We start from the raw sequence: 17,968 nt of genomic DNA, 5'->3' as shown, positions 1-17,968 counted from the left end.
AACCTGACTTCAAAGACAGCACACTTTACAGGGTATCTCAGTTATTTGAAAAAAATCTTCACAGTACTTAATACATTTTGATTTATATGTGGCCAAGAAGGGATCTTACACTTCCTGTTTACTCTAGAGGCCAACAGTGAAAAGATTTGGGCCTTGGACTCTTATCCTTCCTATGGCCGACAAGCCACCCAGGCTGGGGTTCACAAGTATCACAGACTGTTTTCTAGAGGCCGTGGGAGTTAATGGGAGGAAAGTATTCTGACCTCTGAATGACCCCCAAGAAGGCGTCAGCATCCAGCCTTGAACTCTGAATATGGCCTTCTGGTCTCTAGTACTGCCGCTAATTGGTGTTCTAATGGTCGCTGATTTCCCAGACAGCTGGAGTGGGAGGGAGGAGTTTGTTTGGCACCAATGTCCGGAATATTTGGTGGCTTTGTGGGTTTACAGGGAAGGGTGCCTCAGGGTAGGAGTTCACTGCCAGCAATTCTAAGGAAGCCCTCTACCCCCCTCTCTTTCACTAGTAGGAAGGGGTAAGGAAAAAACCCCCACAAAAGCAAGAGAGGCTTAGTATTGATAGGGGTTGAGATGGGAACGCTTTATCCTATTGTGGCTTGTTTCTTTAAAATATTTTTATCCATATCTTTTGTTTTTCCTTCGCCTAAATTTCTACTGTGGCTTATTTTATGCAGAAAGCAAATTCACATGGGTGACTTGGTTTTTTAACTTTAGTCCATTAAAAACAAAAACCTATTCCGATTAGTTTGGTAATAAAGGGATAGATTTTAAAAGAAAATTCAAAGAGGCGCATAAGGACGGGAGAGGAGGCCTGGGATAGTGGCTTTATCAAGGCAGAGCAGGAAAAGAGCTTCTCAGTAAACACCCCCTCCCACCTACAGGCCAGCTCAAATCCAGAGTTCGACACCCCCGAGTGATCTAGGCAAACAACTGGTGTCTGGAGCTGAGTAACTGTCCACCTCACCAGGCATTTGCGGTCGTCCACGCCGGACAGATCCTCCTCAAATTCCTGCCCTATGTCGAATTCCATGATGTAGTTCCTGAAAGTGCTCAGAGTGCGGATGATCATATGGTCCCCATTCTGGACGATCTCTTTGTCCGGTTTGAGTAAGCAGGCGATTTTTCTAATAGCCACATTGACATCTGCAGGGGGCAAAGGGAGAAAGGAAGAGTTTATAAGAAAACTTGCAATAAGCTTTCCTCGAAGCTCAGAGGTGGGCTACCATAAAGTGAAAGAGCACCGAGAATTCTTCCTGGGCATTGTGCAATCAAAGGGCTTTTTGCTTGTTTAGTTTTTAATGTTCAAAGCCCTCCAAAAGTTGCAGCAGCAACGTTTCTGGCAGGGCATTAACAAAGTTTAAAACAATCAGGCTCACTTTTTCTAACGAAATTACCAATCTCCTCCGGCACGCATTCCGATATTTGTCACTTATTAACCCCAATAACATTTAATTTCTCTTCAAATCTGCAGCACAAAAGACCTAACCTCGAGACCTTGCTGCAAATTCGGTTTCTGCTTTGTTTGCAGATCTCAGTTCCTGGACTCCCTCGTGTTCCGAGCCCGGGAGAAGCCAACTTTAACAGTGCTAGTGTATCATCTCGAGCCGCAGACTGACGAGTTACTTTTTTCCGCCAGACTATGTTACATTCAACAAAGAATTGCGTTTCGGACCGATACACTGTGGCGAGCTCGCCCGACAATTCCGCACCGATTCACCCTAAGTGGAGTTGGATTATTAACAAAGTAGCAGGCGCACGATCTTACCCAGGGCTTTCAGATACTCCTCGAAATTCTCATTGCTCAGCATTTTCCAGTAACCGTTGAAATCGGCAGGCATTTCAGGTGTCAGCACGCTGCAGATGCCTCAGATCGGAGAGGGTCCGCTCCCCACGGCTTGGCTTCTCTGGGATGTGGCAGGCGGGACTCGGCTCAGCCCGGCTTTTTATCAGCTCTCCAAGGGCCTGCACTCGGGCTGCAAGTCCCTCTAATCCGATTACGGCTCAAATGCTACCATTTAATCCCCTAACAAAGCGGTCTCCTTCGGTTTTCCAAAGAGACGACAGCTTTATTTAAACCTCCCACACAAAGCCTGGAAGATCAATCACTGGTTAGCCACCATCCTTCTTAATGGAGATGCTCCTCCCTTCCTTAATAGGGGAAGGGGCGGGGAAGGGGATCGAAATGCCCGGCCCAGTTTGCCCAGGGGTGCTTTAGTAACGAAAGTGTGCGTTGCTTCAATTATTTTTCCCAGTAAATAAAAGAAGGGGGGAGAGGGGAAGGGCGCTACGAGGGGGAGGCGAGACCGGGAAAGAAGTGGAAGGTAAAAAAATCTTTTACTAATTTTTAGCTGGGAATGCCGAGGCCCAGTAAAAACTGGGGGTAGGGTTGCTGTTGAATCTTTCATAACTTACCGAGCTTCTTAGACTCTTCTTTTTTTTTTTTTTGATTATTCTTAAATCATAACACTAGGAGGACTTCCGGAAAAAAAACCCACCTATTGATTGGTTGAGGGGAAAGGGGGAGGGAAGGTCTTTGTTGCTTCAGTTATTAGAGAAAGAGGCAATTTGCAGCCCTTTGTGAGACTGCCATAGAGAGTCGGGTTGTAGGTTGCTAGTCAATTTATTGCCAGATAAGAGGGGAAGCTTAGGATTTTTCTGATACAGCCCAGATCTTGATAAGAAAAGTGAACAGAGTAGACAGGTCACCCATGTAGTGTGATTTGAAAAAATCCAAGAAAGGGACCACACTTGAAATTCCACCAGAAGAGCTTCATTCCTGTGGATTAAAACATTGCCTAGAGTCTGGGCAGAACAACCCATTATCGACAATTAGTAGAGGTCATGTAGCCTGACATTTTTATTTTAGTGATGAGGATTCAGGACTAGACACATGAAGTGATTTGTACAGGCTGTCATAGAGAAGACGGGTTTGAACCCAGGTGCTTTGAAATGTAAATTCAGTATCTTTTCTTCCTAAAGCAAACCTTGTTGCTTCTTCAAACCTGACTGTGAACTCTTATCCTCAACTTTCCAACTCCAAAGTCAGCTGAGAGTACATTGGGAAGAGAGGGTCAAGTAGGGACAGTTCTTGCTAACAGCACAGTGTGGGTGTAGGCACCCTGGCAGGCTTAGGTTAGAAGAGTTTAGAGGGTGAGCAGCCCCAGGGCAAGGCAAAGCTGAAGACTTAGAGGCGGAGCATCAGCAAAGGCCGGCTTTGCTGACTTCACAATTCATATGGGCACACGTACATATGCATTGCCTCTCCATCCACTCTGGGGTTTATAGCTCCATTAACCCTGACTCTGGGATACTTTAAAATATCTGTCTGCTGCCAGAGAAATAGCAATGTTGATATGGGTTGATTTTCTTTTTCATTAAAGGCCAACTATCTCATTTAAGTGGCTTTCAGCTCCAAAGCACAATTTAGTGGCACTTCTCTCCTCTTCCTCTGTCTTTTCAGATTTTTCCTCTTCTTTCTTTTGTCTTTCTCTTCTAGCCTTAAAATCAAAGGAAATCAGGGATAATTTAGTCCAACTCCATTACTTGATAATGAGGAAGGTGAGTTTCAGGAAGGGAAATGGATGGAAAAGTATTCTAAGAGTATTCTAATGGAAGGGTTTTCTAAGAGACCGAATAAATTAACAAAAGGTTGGTGAGGATGAGTCAGTTTCATAATGACTTAGAAAGACAGAGGCCAATTATAACACCAAAATACTGAATACTAAAAACTGAACTCATTACCTTTTCCACCTAAACCCACTGGCTCTCCTATATTACTGTCAATGGCAACGCTATCCTCCCACTTTCATTACCCAGTAAATTCTAGTGGCTCCCTATTGCCTCCAGGATCAAATATAAGATGCTCTGTTTGGCATTCAAAGCCCTTCATAACCAAGTCCCCTTCTTTCCAAGTCTTCTTATACCTTACTCCCCATTGTACACCTGTCTATCTAGTGGTACTGGCCTCCTGGCTGTTCCATGAACAAAACATTCCATCTCTAAGCTGCAGGCATTTTCTCTGGCTGTCTCCCATGCCTGGAATGCTCTATCTCTCTCTTTATCTTTTCCTTGGCTAAAATTCCATCTCTACAGCATGCCTTTCTAAAACCTTCTTAATTTTAGTGCCTTACCTCTATTCATTATTCCCTATTTATCCTATATATAACTTATCTGTACATATTTGTTTGCTTATTATCTCTCCCATTAGATGGTGGGATTCTCAAGAGCAGTCTCTCTCTCTCTCTTTCTGTGTGTGTTCGTGTGTGTGTGTGTCTCTAGCTCTTAGCATAGTGTATGACTTAAGTAAGTGCTTAATAAATGTTTATTGGCTGAAATACCATAGTGCACCAGAAAGAACATAACTTGAAATCCAAAGACCTGAATTTGAGTTCTATATGCCCCTGACTAGCTGCATACTCAGGTCAAGTGATTTAACATCTCTGAATCAGTTTCCTCATTTGTAAAATGACAATAATAACCTTAAGCTAATCAAATCAATAGGCAATTATTAAGTGTTATTCCATATGAGGCACTGTGCTAAGCACCGGGGATAAAAGAAAGGCAACTCTCCCCAACTCCACCTCCCACCTCCAATTCACAGGGTTGTTTGCAAAGAAAGTGCTTTGCAAATTTCAAGGAACTACATAAATGGGAATTATGATCTTCAACATTGTTGATAATGATGCATTTTCCATTATGGTACATGGGTGAACCTGGGTTCTCAAAGGTGATGCCAGTAGATCACAAAACTCTGTTGATATCAATCAAACTGGAAAGGATTTGATTACAGGCTGGTTATTGAATGTGTATATGTTGTCCAAGAACTAGTCTAGCAAAGTTCAGAGAGACTCATCACCAGGATGGCCACAGGGTGATGGACTTTGTTGATCAAGGAAACTCTTGAAGACCACTGATCAAATCAAAGAGGGGTTGTAATCTGTGTCAAGAGAACTTATCACACTAAACAAGTTAGAAATGCTTAAAATATGTAAGCATTGTTATTAATAATAATGTTGATAATCATTATGATGATAAATAAAAGCAAATCGGACATGACCCAAGACAAGTCCTACAAGGCCTTTAAGGATTCATGGATAGTAGAGTTCAACAACAGGTCAGTTTGTCTGCTGGTGCTACTTTCCTATCACTATGGGAAAGATCAGATAAAGGGCCTGGCCTTGGAATCAAGAGTTTGAGACATACCTCAGATACTTACTAGCTGTATGACCTTGGGCAAATCATTTAATGGCTCTCTGCCTCAGATTCCTCATTTGTAAAATGGAGATAATAATACCACCTCCCTCACAGGCTTGTGTTGAAGATCAAATGAGGTATTCATAAAGTACTTTGCAAATTTTGAAGTATTTTATAAATGTTGATTACTACTACTACCTCTTTTCAAGTCCCTACCTATCAACCCATTCTAGTAATTACTCAATAAATTAAACAGCAGTCATTATGCTCCTATTGGAATCTTATCTACCTATGTAGATAAGAGTCTCTGCCTTAATTTTTTGTCAGTTTGGCATCATATATTACCCTTCCCATGCCTATCCTCTCAGGCGCTTGAGTCCTGACATTGAACTATGTGGCTCCCTGCTGCTGCTGGACCTCTGATTACTTCTCGCTTGCTCCCAGACTCCTCAGCTGCTAGGTCTTACTTGCTGTCCACTGATAGATCAGCTTAATTCCAACTCCCTGATTCATTTGACCTCCTTATCTCTTCTTCTGCTAAAACCTGTCCCAGTGGTCTGACCCACGCCAGTGGATCTATCTGGTTCAGGGCTATCTCTTGCTGGCCAATGAAGCTGAGATCCTGAGCATTTGCTGAGCCTCACATGTCTTGAACGCTGACAGGGGCACCCACAATTCTTCCCCAGACTTAATGGCCATTAGTAGACAGATGGCTGAAAAGGGATATATGTGCCCAGTTTGAGGAGGAACGAGCCTCCATTATTATTGGCTTGCCTGACTGGGACTTAAATCATTCCTCAGAGTTATTCCTTTGCATAGGTTTAGAAACCAATGCCCATGTCACTCAAGTTTGCAGACCTGGAGTCATCTTCAAATCTTCCCCCTCTCTCATCCTTCACATCTAATCAATTGCTGAGGGCTTTTAACACTTACCTCTACATCACCTCTTCCATCCTTCCCTTACTTTCCACTCAAAAGAAAGTCAAGTGCAAGTCATGTCATCATTTCTCTGATGGCATGGTCTTCTTCAGCAATGAAGGATGAACACAACAACCTGCTACTCACGTGCCCATCATCCTATTTCAGGCTATTATTTCCTCACCTAAAGTACTGCAATAGTTGGCCAATGGAGCTTCCTATCTCTTATATTTCCCCTCTCCAAACCAAATGCCAAATAATTGCCAAATTAATATTCCCAAAACACAGGTCAGATCATATTATCCCTTGAAAGAGAAAGAAAAAAGCTCCAATGATTTGCTATTGCCTTGAGGATAAAATACAAACTCCTTTGTTTGAGATTTAAAGTCCTTTATAATTTAGCTTGAGCCTACTTTTCTGGGCTAATTACATTTCATCTCCTATCTCTGTGCTTTTGTTATTACTTGCAAATCCCTTTCCTCCTTCCTCTAAGGAAAGATAGCTCTTTCCAAGTCATAGCTCAGCACCACTTCCTACATGACACTCTTTCTGATCTTCCTGGATGCTAGTGTCTCCCCCAAACTACTAAGTATTTATGCTGCATGTATTTTACATTTTTTTTATATGTGTGGTTTTTTTTAATCAGTACTTTTCTTTTTATATCTTGAGAATATAGTTCAATGCTTGGAACATAACAAGTGCTTAATAAATATTTTTTAAAAAAATTTAAATGTTTATTAATTTTTAGTTTTCAACATTCTTTTCCACAAAATTTTGAGTTCCAAATTTTCTCCCCATCTCTCCCCTCCCCCACTCCATAATGTCTTGCATTCCGTTTATCCCTTTCCCTCCATATGCCCTCCTTTCCCTTATCCCCATCTCTTCTCTTTTCTTGTAGGGCAAGATAGATTTCTATACCCCATTGCCTGTATTTCTTATTTCCCAGTTGTATGCAAAAATATTTCTCAACATTTCTTCCTAATACTTTGAACTCCAACTTCTCTCCCTTCCTCCTTCCCTACCCATCCCCACTGAGAAGGCAAGCAATTCAATATAGGCTATATAAGTGTAGTTTTGCAAAAGACTTCCATAATAGTCATGTTGTGAAAGACTAACTCTATTTCCCTCCCTCCTATCCTGCCCCCCATTAATTCTATTCTCTCTTTTGACCTTGCCACCCCATAAATGTTTACTTCTAATTACTCCCTTCTCCCATTTGCCCTACCTTCTATCATCTCCTTACCCCACTTGTCCCTTTCTCCCCTACGTTCCTGTAGTGTAATACAGATTTTCATACCAAATTGAGTGACCATATTATTCCCTCCTTAAGCTTTTCCCCTCTTACCTCCTCCCTTTTCTCCTCCATTGAATAAGCTTATTCTTGCCTCTTTTATGAGAAATAATTTGCCTCATTCCATTTCTCCCTTTCTCTCAATATGTTCCCCTCTCACCTATTAGTTTTATTTTTTTAGATATGTTCCCCTCTTAATTAACTCACTCTGTGCTCTCTGTTTATATATATATACATACACACACACATATATACATATATACACATATATATGTATATATGTATACGTATATGTGCACATATATATATATTTATGCGCGCGTGTGTGTATAATACCTCTACCTACCCAAATACTGAGAAAAGTCTCAAAAGTTACAAATATTATCTTTCCATGTAGGAATGTAAACAGTTCAACTTTAGAAAGTCCTTTATGATTTTTCTTTCCTGTTTACCTTTTCATGCTTCTCTTCATTCTTGTATTTGAAAGTCAAATTTTCTTTTCAGGTCTGGTCTTTTCATCAAGAATGCTTGAAAGTTCTCTATATCATTGAATGATCACTTTTTCCCCTGAAGTATTATACTCAGTTTTGCTGGGTAGGTAATTCTTGGTCTTAATCCTAGTTCCTTTGACTTCTGGAATGTTGTATTCCAAGTCCTTTGATCCCTTAATGTAGAAGCTGCCAGATCTTGTGTTATCCTGATTGTATTTCCACAATATTTGAATTGTTTCTTTCTGGCTGCTTGCAATATTATCTCCTTGACTTGGTAACTCTGGAATTTGGCCACAATGTTCCTAGTAGTTTCTCTTTTTGTATCTCTTTCAGGAGGTGATCTGTGGATTCTTTCAATATTTATTTCAATATTTATTCTGGTTCTAGAATCTCAGGGCAGTTTTCCTTGATAATTTCATGAAAGATGATGTCTAGGCTCTTTTTTTGATCATGGCTCCCAGGTAGACCCATAATTTTTAAATTGTCTCTCCTGGATCTATTTTCCAGGTCAATTGTTTTTCCAATGAGATATTTTACATTATTTTCTGTTTTCTCATTCTTTTGGTTTTGTTTTGTAATTTCTTGGTTTCTCATAAAGTCATTAGCTTCCATGTGCTCCATTCTAATTTTAAAGAATTATTTTCTTCGGTGTTCTTTTGAATCTCCTTTTCCATTTGGCTAATTCTGCTCTTTAAAGCATTCTTCTCCTCATTGACTTTTTGAGCCTCTTTTGCCATTTGAATTAGTCTATTTTTTAAAGTGTTAATTTCTTCAGCATTTTTTAGGGTCTCCTTTAGCAAGCTATAGACTTGCTTTTCATGGTTTTCTTGCATCACTCTCATTTCTCTTCCCAATTTTTCCTTCACCTCTCTTACTTGATTCTCAAAATCCTTTTTGAGCTCTTCCATGGCCTGAGACTACTGAATATTTATTTTGGAGGTTTTGCATGCAGAAGCTCTGACTTTTAGGTCTTCCTTTGAAGACCTAAATTGTTCCTCCTAATCTGAAAGGATGGAAGAAAATACCTGCTCATCAAGAAAGTAATCTTTATTGTCTTATTCTTTTTCCCTTTTTGTGCATTTTCCCAGACAGTTACTTGACTTTTGAGTCCTTTGTCAGGGCCAAGCTTAGGGCTGAGATTCAGATCAGCTGCTCACTTACCCCAGGGGCTTTAGGTGGAGGTCTCCCAGGGCTGTCACTCAGGGCTGAAATTCAAGCATGGGGCTCTAATAATGGAACTGCCACTGCTGCCAGGAGTCCAGACCACGCGCCTCTCTCCTGGGTGAAAAAGCCCTCCCACAGATCTTTGAAGCTGTTTGTGGGTTGAGCAATCTGGGAACTGGTGCTGTCAGTGGCTCCCTGAAGTCTGTTCAGGGTCCTATCCCTGCCATGTTGGGCTGTGCTCCATGCTTCCTGGGCTCATGCATAATAAATGACAGTCACTTGGCCTATGTTCCGTAATTCTACCATAGTTCTGTTAATAGCCTAGTGAATGACCCTTCTTAACTCTTCAGGTTCACATGTATTGTGTGAGACTGGATCTTGTCTAATCTTGTTTCATTGTCAACACTGGGTAGTTCTGGACTAGGCCTTAGTGAATGTATTGGGTCTAGAATCTAATTATCCTTTCAAAACTAGTTATCTGGATCCCAGAGTCAAGTAAGGTCAACCTGGAACCTATCCTGGGGAGATCACAACTAAATCTGACTAATATGAGCCCTAAACTTACAATAAATATAACTATTCCAGCTATTCTGAATGTACTCTATGGTTTGTCCCAGGCTAACAGAAGGGGCTCAAATGGAGGGAGAGTTACCTGGCCATGAGAGTCTCATATTTCTTGTCATCATGAATCCCAAAAGATCTAGAGAAAAATAAACAAATATAAGATAAACTTCCCATGCCATCCTCTAATACTATTATTTTACTACTATTAACAGTAAATTTGGATTGAAATTCCCCTTTATCAAATTACTATGACAGAACCCCTGGGATTGGCTATTTCCTTTGACTTGCTGATGGTCAGAAGCACAATATATAAAGGAAATCCTTTCTTATAAAATGGATTGATTGTGATAATCTATTTTATGCCTAATCAGTAAGGCTGAATTATATGTAGTTCTTCAGTCATGTCTGATGCTTTGTGACTCCATGTGGAGTTTTCTTGGCAAAGATATTGGAGTAGTTTGTCATTTTTCTTTTACAGCTCATTTTACAGATGAAGAACTGAGGGAAACAGAGTGAAGTGGTTTGTCCAGGGTCACACAACTAAGTAAGTATGTAAGACTGGTTTTGAACTCATGAATATGAGTTTTCTTATTCTAAGCACAGTGTTCTATCCACTTAGTCATCTAGCTGTCCTATGACTGAAGCTACAGAGTCTTTACTATCCAAGGGAACTAGTCACTATTAGCCACCCATTTTAGTGAAGGAGGTTAAATTAAACATAAAACAGAGTGCACAGTGAACCCTCTGGTGAAATACTTTAGTGAGATTACTGGAATCTCCTAATGATTGAAGGGAATTTTCAGAAGGATGGCTGAATGAGTTATGTGCAAACCAGATTCTTTTTGTCACCTCAAAATAGTAAGAAATGTCCCAGATAAGGTAAAAGAATAGCAAAAAGAGGGGCAGGGAAAAAAAACAATCAAAAAGAAATGTCCTATAAGCAGAGACTGAAGAAATGAGTAGGAAAAAAAATCTTCTAAAACAGAAAGATTAATGTGTGCAGAAAACTTCAGAAAAGAGAATGATTATGCAACACATACAACTAAAAGACCACCACCACAACAACAGTTTGTTTTGTGTGTGAAAAGTTGATTAGGTTCTTCCCCACATTTTATTTTCTACATTTGACCGCAAATGCTTCTCTAAATGACTGGATTTTGTTGTTGTTGATGATGATGAGTGGCTTTATGTAATGCCAATTCAATATTCATAGCAGCTTCTATGAAGAATATACATATATATTTCCAAGGCTGAACAACAAAATATAATAAACTCTCCATTCATGACCAAACAATAACTGGGAATATCACTATTGAGATATTAGAAGGCAAAACTTTAATAAAGTCACACAAATATTTGTACATATCACCAATCCAGGGAGCATCGACATCTTAAGCATTCTTTCTGTCCAGCCTCCCTGCAATCAAGTCCCCTAGGCAAGTTCCTTTCTCTGCCAGTTCCTCTCCCTCCAAGCAATATAATATATGTGGTGTTCAAACAAAGACTCAGTATCTGATTAGCTTAGCACGAGAAGCTTGAAAAACCAACACTTAATTGGAAAGGCATGAAAATCTCCATGGATCAGAACCTGATTGACTCTGTGTTAGGGCTCTTTGTGACTCAGAATGTGTTACAGTTGTGAAATGGGCCGGAGTTCAAAGCAGCAAGATATCTGTGATTGAAATGCCTGTGTACCTTTAGACCAACACATTTGGTCACATAAGCCTATTAATGGAAAAGGAAAATCTTATATTCCATTAACCCTACACCTTACTGAGAAAGACAAGATATAACTCATGCACAGAACTTCCATATCCTAATGAGATTTATTGAAGGGTGTTCTTTATAATGAAGCAATGAGGGCCTAAAGGAGGTTGAATATGGAAGAAGCTCTGAATCTTCACATTTCTGACTTTAGGTAAGCTGCCATCTGGACAGCCAAGAACAAGATCACATCAGTCAATGAGGGTGCAACAAAATATGGATTCTAAGCTTTCTCATTTATATAAGAAAAGGCCTGTCTCTGAAAGGTGTCAGTGATGTTTGACCAGTTTTCACTGCTTATTTCTTAGGGCAGTGCTTGGTGGGGAAGTGAGGTTTTATCTATTAATTCTGCTCCCAGTTATATGCTTGGGGATATCTGAGCGTTGTGGTTGGTTGATGGAACAAACAGAGAGAGGCAAAGCAAAAAGAAAAAGACAATTCACTTACTCCAGGGCTGACTTTGCATGTTGTTCTCATGGATTTAGGTTAGATTGCCTTTAAAAAGTATTTATGTGTGAATTTCCAAGAAGCCAGACTCACCTCTCTATGGAGATAACTATATAGTTCATTGAATAGGGGCCTTCAGAGCTCAAGGGATACAATGTTAAAAAATAATATAAAACATTTGTTCATGACCTCAATTTCTGACTTAAGTTTTAATTATCCTGAGACAGCCTCTAGACTTTAAAGTATGTATTAGGTTCAGTGAAACAAATTAACATTTAGTTGGGGCTTTTGTTCAGTACCCTACATATACAGTTGTGTGAGGATGAAATTCGACAAGATTTGTCAAGTATTTTGCAATCCTTACAGCACTACATAAATTTTAGTGATGATGGTGATGATGGTGTCATTTTACATCTATGTTATGGATCAATAGTTAGTCATGGTAGGTGATAAAATAGGCCCTAAAGCAGCAGTAGACAACTTAGAAAAGAAAATAGAGGATATAAAGCTAAAACATTTTTATTTTTCAAAACATATAAATTATATATTTATATGTAAATTTACAAAAATAAAAAAATATTATTAGTGAAAAATCAAAAACAGCAAAATAAAATATGGCAGTCTTTACAAAAACAATTGAATGAGATGTCAGAATTTAAAGGAGCCAGGGACACAATTTGAAAGTCATTAGCATCTAAGAAAAAGACAATGAAACAATAAAAAAAACCCCTTAAATGCCATATTTTATGAAGTCATTAAAAAACCACAACCTAAACCCAGAAGTATTAGATTCAAATGGCAAAGTAAAGAATCCATAAACCAGCACCAAGGAGTAATTACAGGTTTAACTTAATAGAAATGTTAGAAGCTCCAGATTTCTAAGTCAAAGAGAAACTATTTCAAGGAACAGGAATTCTTTAGAAGATTACATAACAGATACAGGAACTCCAGACCAAATAGGGCAGCACTACTCTTAGTAAACAAAAACCAAAGAAAAGACTGGAATACATTGTATCTAAAAGTAGAGAAAAAAAGGTTTTATCCAAGACTAAATTATTCTTTAAAGTTAAACATAATTATTGTGTATGTGGAGGGAGAAGAGAAGAGAATCAAGGGATGTATTTTTAATACAATTAATTAATTACAAAAAATCTCTTTTGAGAAAACCCGGAATCATGGCAGAATCCTCAGAATGGAAATACGGTGAACAAAAGTAACTTAAGAAAGGTAAACAAATCTGAAAAGCTAGGTAATGGATCTAATGCTTACATACTGAAAGGGCAAGACCAGACCACTGGTTTCTTGGAATATCCATCTTTTTTAAAGTATCATTTGGGAACAAGGACAAAAAAAAATTCTTTGGGCTTAGATACTAGTAAAAATACTCTAGAAGAGAAGGGTGGAGGTAGGGGATAGGAAAGGATATGTTTCTTGAGGTTGAAATTTCCATATAAACATGGAAATGGATGTTCTTATTTGAACTGAACAAAGAAAGATTTAAAAAGCAGTATTAGTACTAGCGTACTGAAATTGAATATGCTTGGAGTAGATGTTCCTGGTTGACCACATGAGATATTTGAGGCTTGCTCCCATCCTTGTGTGAAACAGGATTAAAGAGCTTGTACTTTGAGATGATGAAGAGTCCCCTTAAGACATTCAGATCTAGAAGAGCTGATTCCAAAGTGAATGTTTAAAGGAGAACAACCCCCCCTCCCCCAGCTCTCTTTTTCTTTCTAGTTATCAATCATGTTAGAACTATTATGACATAGTTTCTTAGAACGAGGTTTGGGGGGAAGAGGGGCTTGCCCTGTTCTCCACCCAAGACATCATATAGCCATGTGCATATTATGTCTAAAGCACATAAGCTGTTCAGGAAAGCCTGAGCTTGGGTTTGGGCTGCCTCTTCAGTTTTTATTCTCTTCTGATGATAGGTAAATAGGCATCTATACTAAATGGATGTGTCCAGGCTTGCAGGGAACTTTGAGTGTGAGAGGGCTACACATCCTGGGTCCCATCAGGTTGAAGTTGAAAGATTACAGGAGAAAAGACCCCACCAACAATTCCAGCATTCTTAATGGTCACTGACAAAAGGATTCATCCAAACCTGATTGTTTTACCAGAAAACATCTGCTAGAAGTTGTTGAGACAATGTAGAACCAAGGTGAACTGTAAAATGCCTAATTATCTGTACTGCAACTGCTTTATGTTCTAATGAGTCAGAATGTGATAGTAGTTATAAATTAAATTACTCAATCCTGCTTTAAGTTTAATCTTGTGAAATATACAGTTGTGAATGTTGTACATGTAGCATATTGTATATAGGAATAATATAACCCTCCAAAAATACCTTATTCACATTGTATACTGAGTATCTTTCTTCTCCTCCCTTTTGGGGGAAACCCTGAACGTGAGACATAAACTAAGATATAAGTAAACTATTTCCTCAGGCTGTGGAATGGAGGATAATGAACTGAAGAGTGTGAGAATGGGAATCCTAGTCCTTTATACAACTCCCTTCCCTCTCACTTCCCCCCCCCCCAAAAAAAAACCCACCAGAGACCAAACCTCCCCCCAGGATTGCACCAAGTACAGACTGAGTGCCTGGGTCCAGAGCAGAGAGGCTGATAAAGAAGACAGTTGTACAATACTCTGGACCTTGTCTACCTAGCAGCAGTTCTTTATCATAAGAGGGATAGGAATAAAAATAAAGTGAGTAGAGGCCTGGGATAAAGTAGGAAGGGACCAACAGAATGTCTGAATTGGAAAGCAGAGTTGGAAAAGGAATTGCCTCAAACAAAACAAATGAAAGGGAGGGAAGTGAGTGAAGACCAAGTTATTTGGAGCTAGAATGGGAAAGGCAGGGGAGGAGACCAGAACCAGATTATTATTCTAAGCAGAACAAATTATAGATACTTAACATTAAGTAACATTATCTTCTGTCTTTTCATCTATTTCTTTTTCCTTTCTTTGTCTTCCTCCTTCCCTAAATATTATGACAGGACTTTATGAAAGAAAGAAAAAATACTTAAGATCATGACTGTTCGATTCAATAAGGATTTATTAAGTTCCTCTAAGCCAGACATCGTGGTGTGAGTTGGGGAGGAGTGGAGAGGGACAGAAGGATGAAAATGAAAACAATCTCTTCCCTGCCCTTGTGGGACTTATGTCCTACTTGAAGGAAACAACTGGAGATAAATAAGTAAATTGGAAATATACACAAAGTAAATATAATTTCTGAAAGAACAGAGAGATCTCACAAGGAGGAAGAAGTCAAGGCAAACCTTGAATGTCACTAGGGATTCCAACAGGTGGAGATGAGAAGGAAGGGTATTTTAGGTATAGGGCCAGTACAAAAACATGGAGGCAGGCAATGAGATGTTACACAGATGAAATAGCAAGGAGGCCAATTTTACTAAAACATAGAGTATATGAGGGAATTTCATCTGAAACCAGGAAGGGAAAACTTACTGGAGCCAGACTATGAAGGGCTTTAAATTTCAAACAGAAGAGTTTGAATTTTTATCCTAACTAAATACAATATGAAATTTTTTGAGCAGGAAAATTTGGTCAGACAGGCTTTAGGAACATCAATTTGACAGCTAATGAGATAAAAATACCCACCAAACAATAGAGGGTAGCAGATGGATTAGAAAGTAAAAGTCAAGAATTTGTCATATATAAGAATCCCACTTGAAACAAAAATTCATTCAGAGTTAAAATGAAGGATTGGAATATCATTCATTAAGCTTCCACTGAAATAAAAAAAATGAAAACAAGAGAGGTAAACTTGATTTCCAACAGAACAGTAAAAATATAAGTCCAAGAAAGACAAATATGGAAACTACATTTATGCTGAAGGGATCTTATAATATTACCGATTATCAGTATTTCCCCGCAACATGGGGGAGGCATGGACCTCTCCCACCATCACCACTAATACTTTGAACCCAGCTCTTCTTCTTCCTTCCTGTAACAAGGATTAGTTTTCCCTAAAAGGCAACAGAGCTATTTCTGGGATTTGATTTGCTCTTGCCTTCCTTGGCAACTTCCAGGTCACCAAAGGGCAAAAAAAAAATCACTCACATGGAGGCAACTCTCACTTAGTGAACTTCTGAAGACCATGGAAGTCATGCCCTGCCCTGATGACCCCTTCTCATAAGGTGAGGAGGGAGGCTGAGTCCAGAGAGGCTAAGTTTCCCTGTATCCTTATTTCATACCCTTCCTATGTTAGGGAAAAGTAAAACTCCTTTTGTTAATAGTTCAAGAGTGCCTCATCTCATCTGAACATTGAACCTGAGCTAAAAGAGTATTGGAATTAGCCCTGCCTCTACCAGCACTATAGATAATGAAAAAAAAAAGCAGTTATTAAATATAAACACCAACTACCATAGCAACTAAGTATATAAATATTCTTCAAAGTTCTAAAAGACCTATGTAATCAGCCGATAATCATTAGAGACTTCAATGTTCTTCTTTCAGACTTAGACAAATATGTGGATAGATAAACAAGAAAGAAACTAAGGAGCAGAACAAAATATTAGATCAACTTGTTGTCACTGACCTCTAGAAATTATCGAAAAGGATTTTAAGGAACATACCTATTTTTCTATCTTGTATAGCCCCTTTAACATTGATGCATAAATGCACAGAGTCAGAAATATTAAATACTTTTTACAGAGTATAGTACAATAAAAATCACAACCATTAAGAAAATATGAACAAAGAAGACAGGCGTAGAGACTAAATGATGTTAGAATTTCAGGCAATGTGTGACAAATGTAGAGGATGTTTTCCCCTACATTTTCCACTGCCCAACCAAAATCTTTTGGCATGCCCCAAGCAGCCTGGGGTGGGGGAATGGTTGGCTGTGCACACCTGTTCTAAATAATGAGTGAAGGAAAAAATTATGGAAGTGCTACGTAATTTGTTGAAGTAAATGATAACAATAAGACTAAATGTTGAAACTTATGGGATACAGTTAAAGCTTAGAGAAAAAATATAATAACATACATACATATACAATATCAGAATTAAAAAAATTAAATGAATTAAATGCTCCACTAAAAAAACTTAAAAATAATAATCACCTTAAAAGGCACAAAAGTAGAAAATTTGAAAATCAGATATGCAACTGAAGAAAAAAAGACTAAGCAATGAAAAAAGGGAAAAACTAAGCAAAACAAAGAATCATTTTGAAACAGATGATGAAAGAGATTTTTAAAATTTGACTGAAAAAAGAAAGAAAAACAAATTACCAGTTAAAATGAGAAGAAATTCATAACAATAGAGAGGAAATAAGGGAAAATCTCAGAAACTATGTCCAATTACAGGTTAACAAAACAGACAACCCACATAAAATGAGTGAATATTTACAATAAAAAATTGAATACATAAATTAACAAAACAAGAAATAAGGAACCTTAAGCAATCTGATGACAGAAGGATATATTGAATGAGACATAAACCCTTACATGAAAATAAAAACAACAACCATGGTTCATATAGATTTACAAATTAATTTTATAAAATATTTTTAAAAAATAACTCATACGCCACACAAATTGTTTACAAAAAAGAGAAGTACCTTCTTTTAGACAAACATAGTCTACTCTAACCAAATCAAGGAGGGAAAAAATTTAAAACTATAGGCCGTTATCACCAATATCTGGCTATGGGAATTCTACTTTATTTTGCTACCTCTTTGAATCTTTATAATGGTCTCTAATAATTCAGAGAAAACTTAGTAGAACTTTAGAGACACTGTCACTGGAAAGGAGATGGCCCTTAACTTCTCTGAAAGAAGGGACACTGGGAGTTGGGTTGCCTTGAGGTCATGCTAATCTCTCCTTAGAATAGGAGCATAAAAAAATGCTCTTTATATTTGTGTTTTACTTTTCCTATCATTCAGATTTCTACTTGAGAGATGAGAAAAGCTAAAATAATTCACACAGTGAATTACTATGAATCTTGTCTTTGAGGGGACTGGTGAGTGAAGTGAACACATTATCTTGCCTAATTTCCATTAATTCATGAGTCTGAGCCAGGTGAATGAACACACCCTTCCCCCTCTTTTTTTTTTTTTTTTTTTTTTTTTACAAGCAGCAGTTATTTGTGCTCAGGA

The 17,968-nt window shown here is 38.5% G+C and overlaps 1 protein-coding gene and 1 long non-coding RNA gene across 3 annotated transcripts in view; one reads left to right on the top strand and one right to left on the bottom strand.

The window, feature by feature from the left end:
* RBP1 (retinol binding protein 1) overlaps positions 1-2,443 on the bottom strand; it is a 46,378-nt gene extending 43,935 nt beyond the window's left edge. The window contains exons 1-2 of one of the 2 annotated variants that reach the window (XM_072613516.1): positions 1,781-2,443; positions 980-1,158 (exon numbers count right to left, since the gene is read on the bottom strand). In XM_072613516.1, coding sequence (XP_072469617.1) covers positions 980-1,158; positions 1,781-1,853 — 252 coding nt within the window. In that variant the 5' untranslated portion in view covers positions 1,854-2,443. The other variant, XM_072613517.1, reaches the window with a different exon arrangement.
* Positions 2,271-17,968, top strand: part of LOC140506386 (uncharacterized) — a 46,859-nt gene continuing 31,161 nt past the window's right edge. Inside the window, exons 1-2 of the long non-coding RNA XR_011967908.1 lie at positions 2,271-2,336; positions 10,115-10,180. This is a non-coding gene — a long non-coding RNA (uncharacterized lncRNA). The remainder of the gene's footprint in view (positions 2,337-10,114; positions 10,181-17,968) is intronic.

The sequence above is a fragment of the Notamacropus eugenii genome, chromosome 5, assembly GCF_028372415.1.
Source record: "Notamacropus eugenii isolate mMacEug1 chromosome 5, mMacEug1.pri_v2, whole genome shotgun sequence".
In the NCBI taxonomy this organism is placed as follows: Eukaryota; Metazoa; Chordata; class Mammalia; order Diprotodontia; family Macropodidae; genus Notamacropus; species Notamacropus eugenii.
This window is presented reverse-complemented; position numbering and strand designations above follow the sequence as displayed.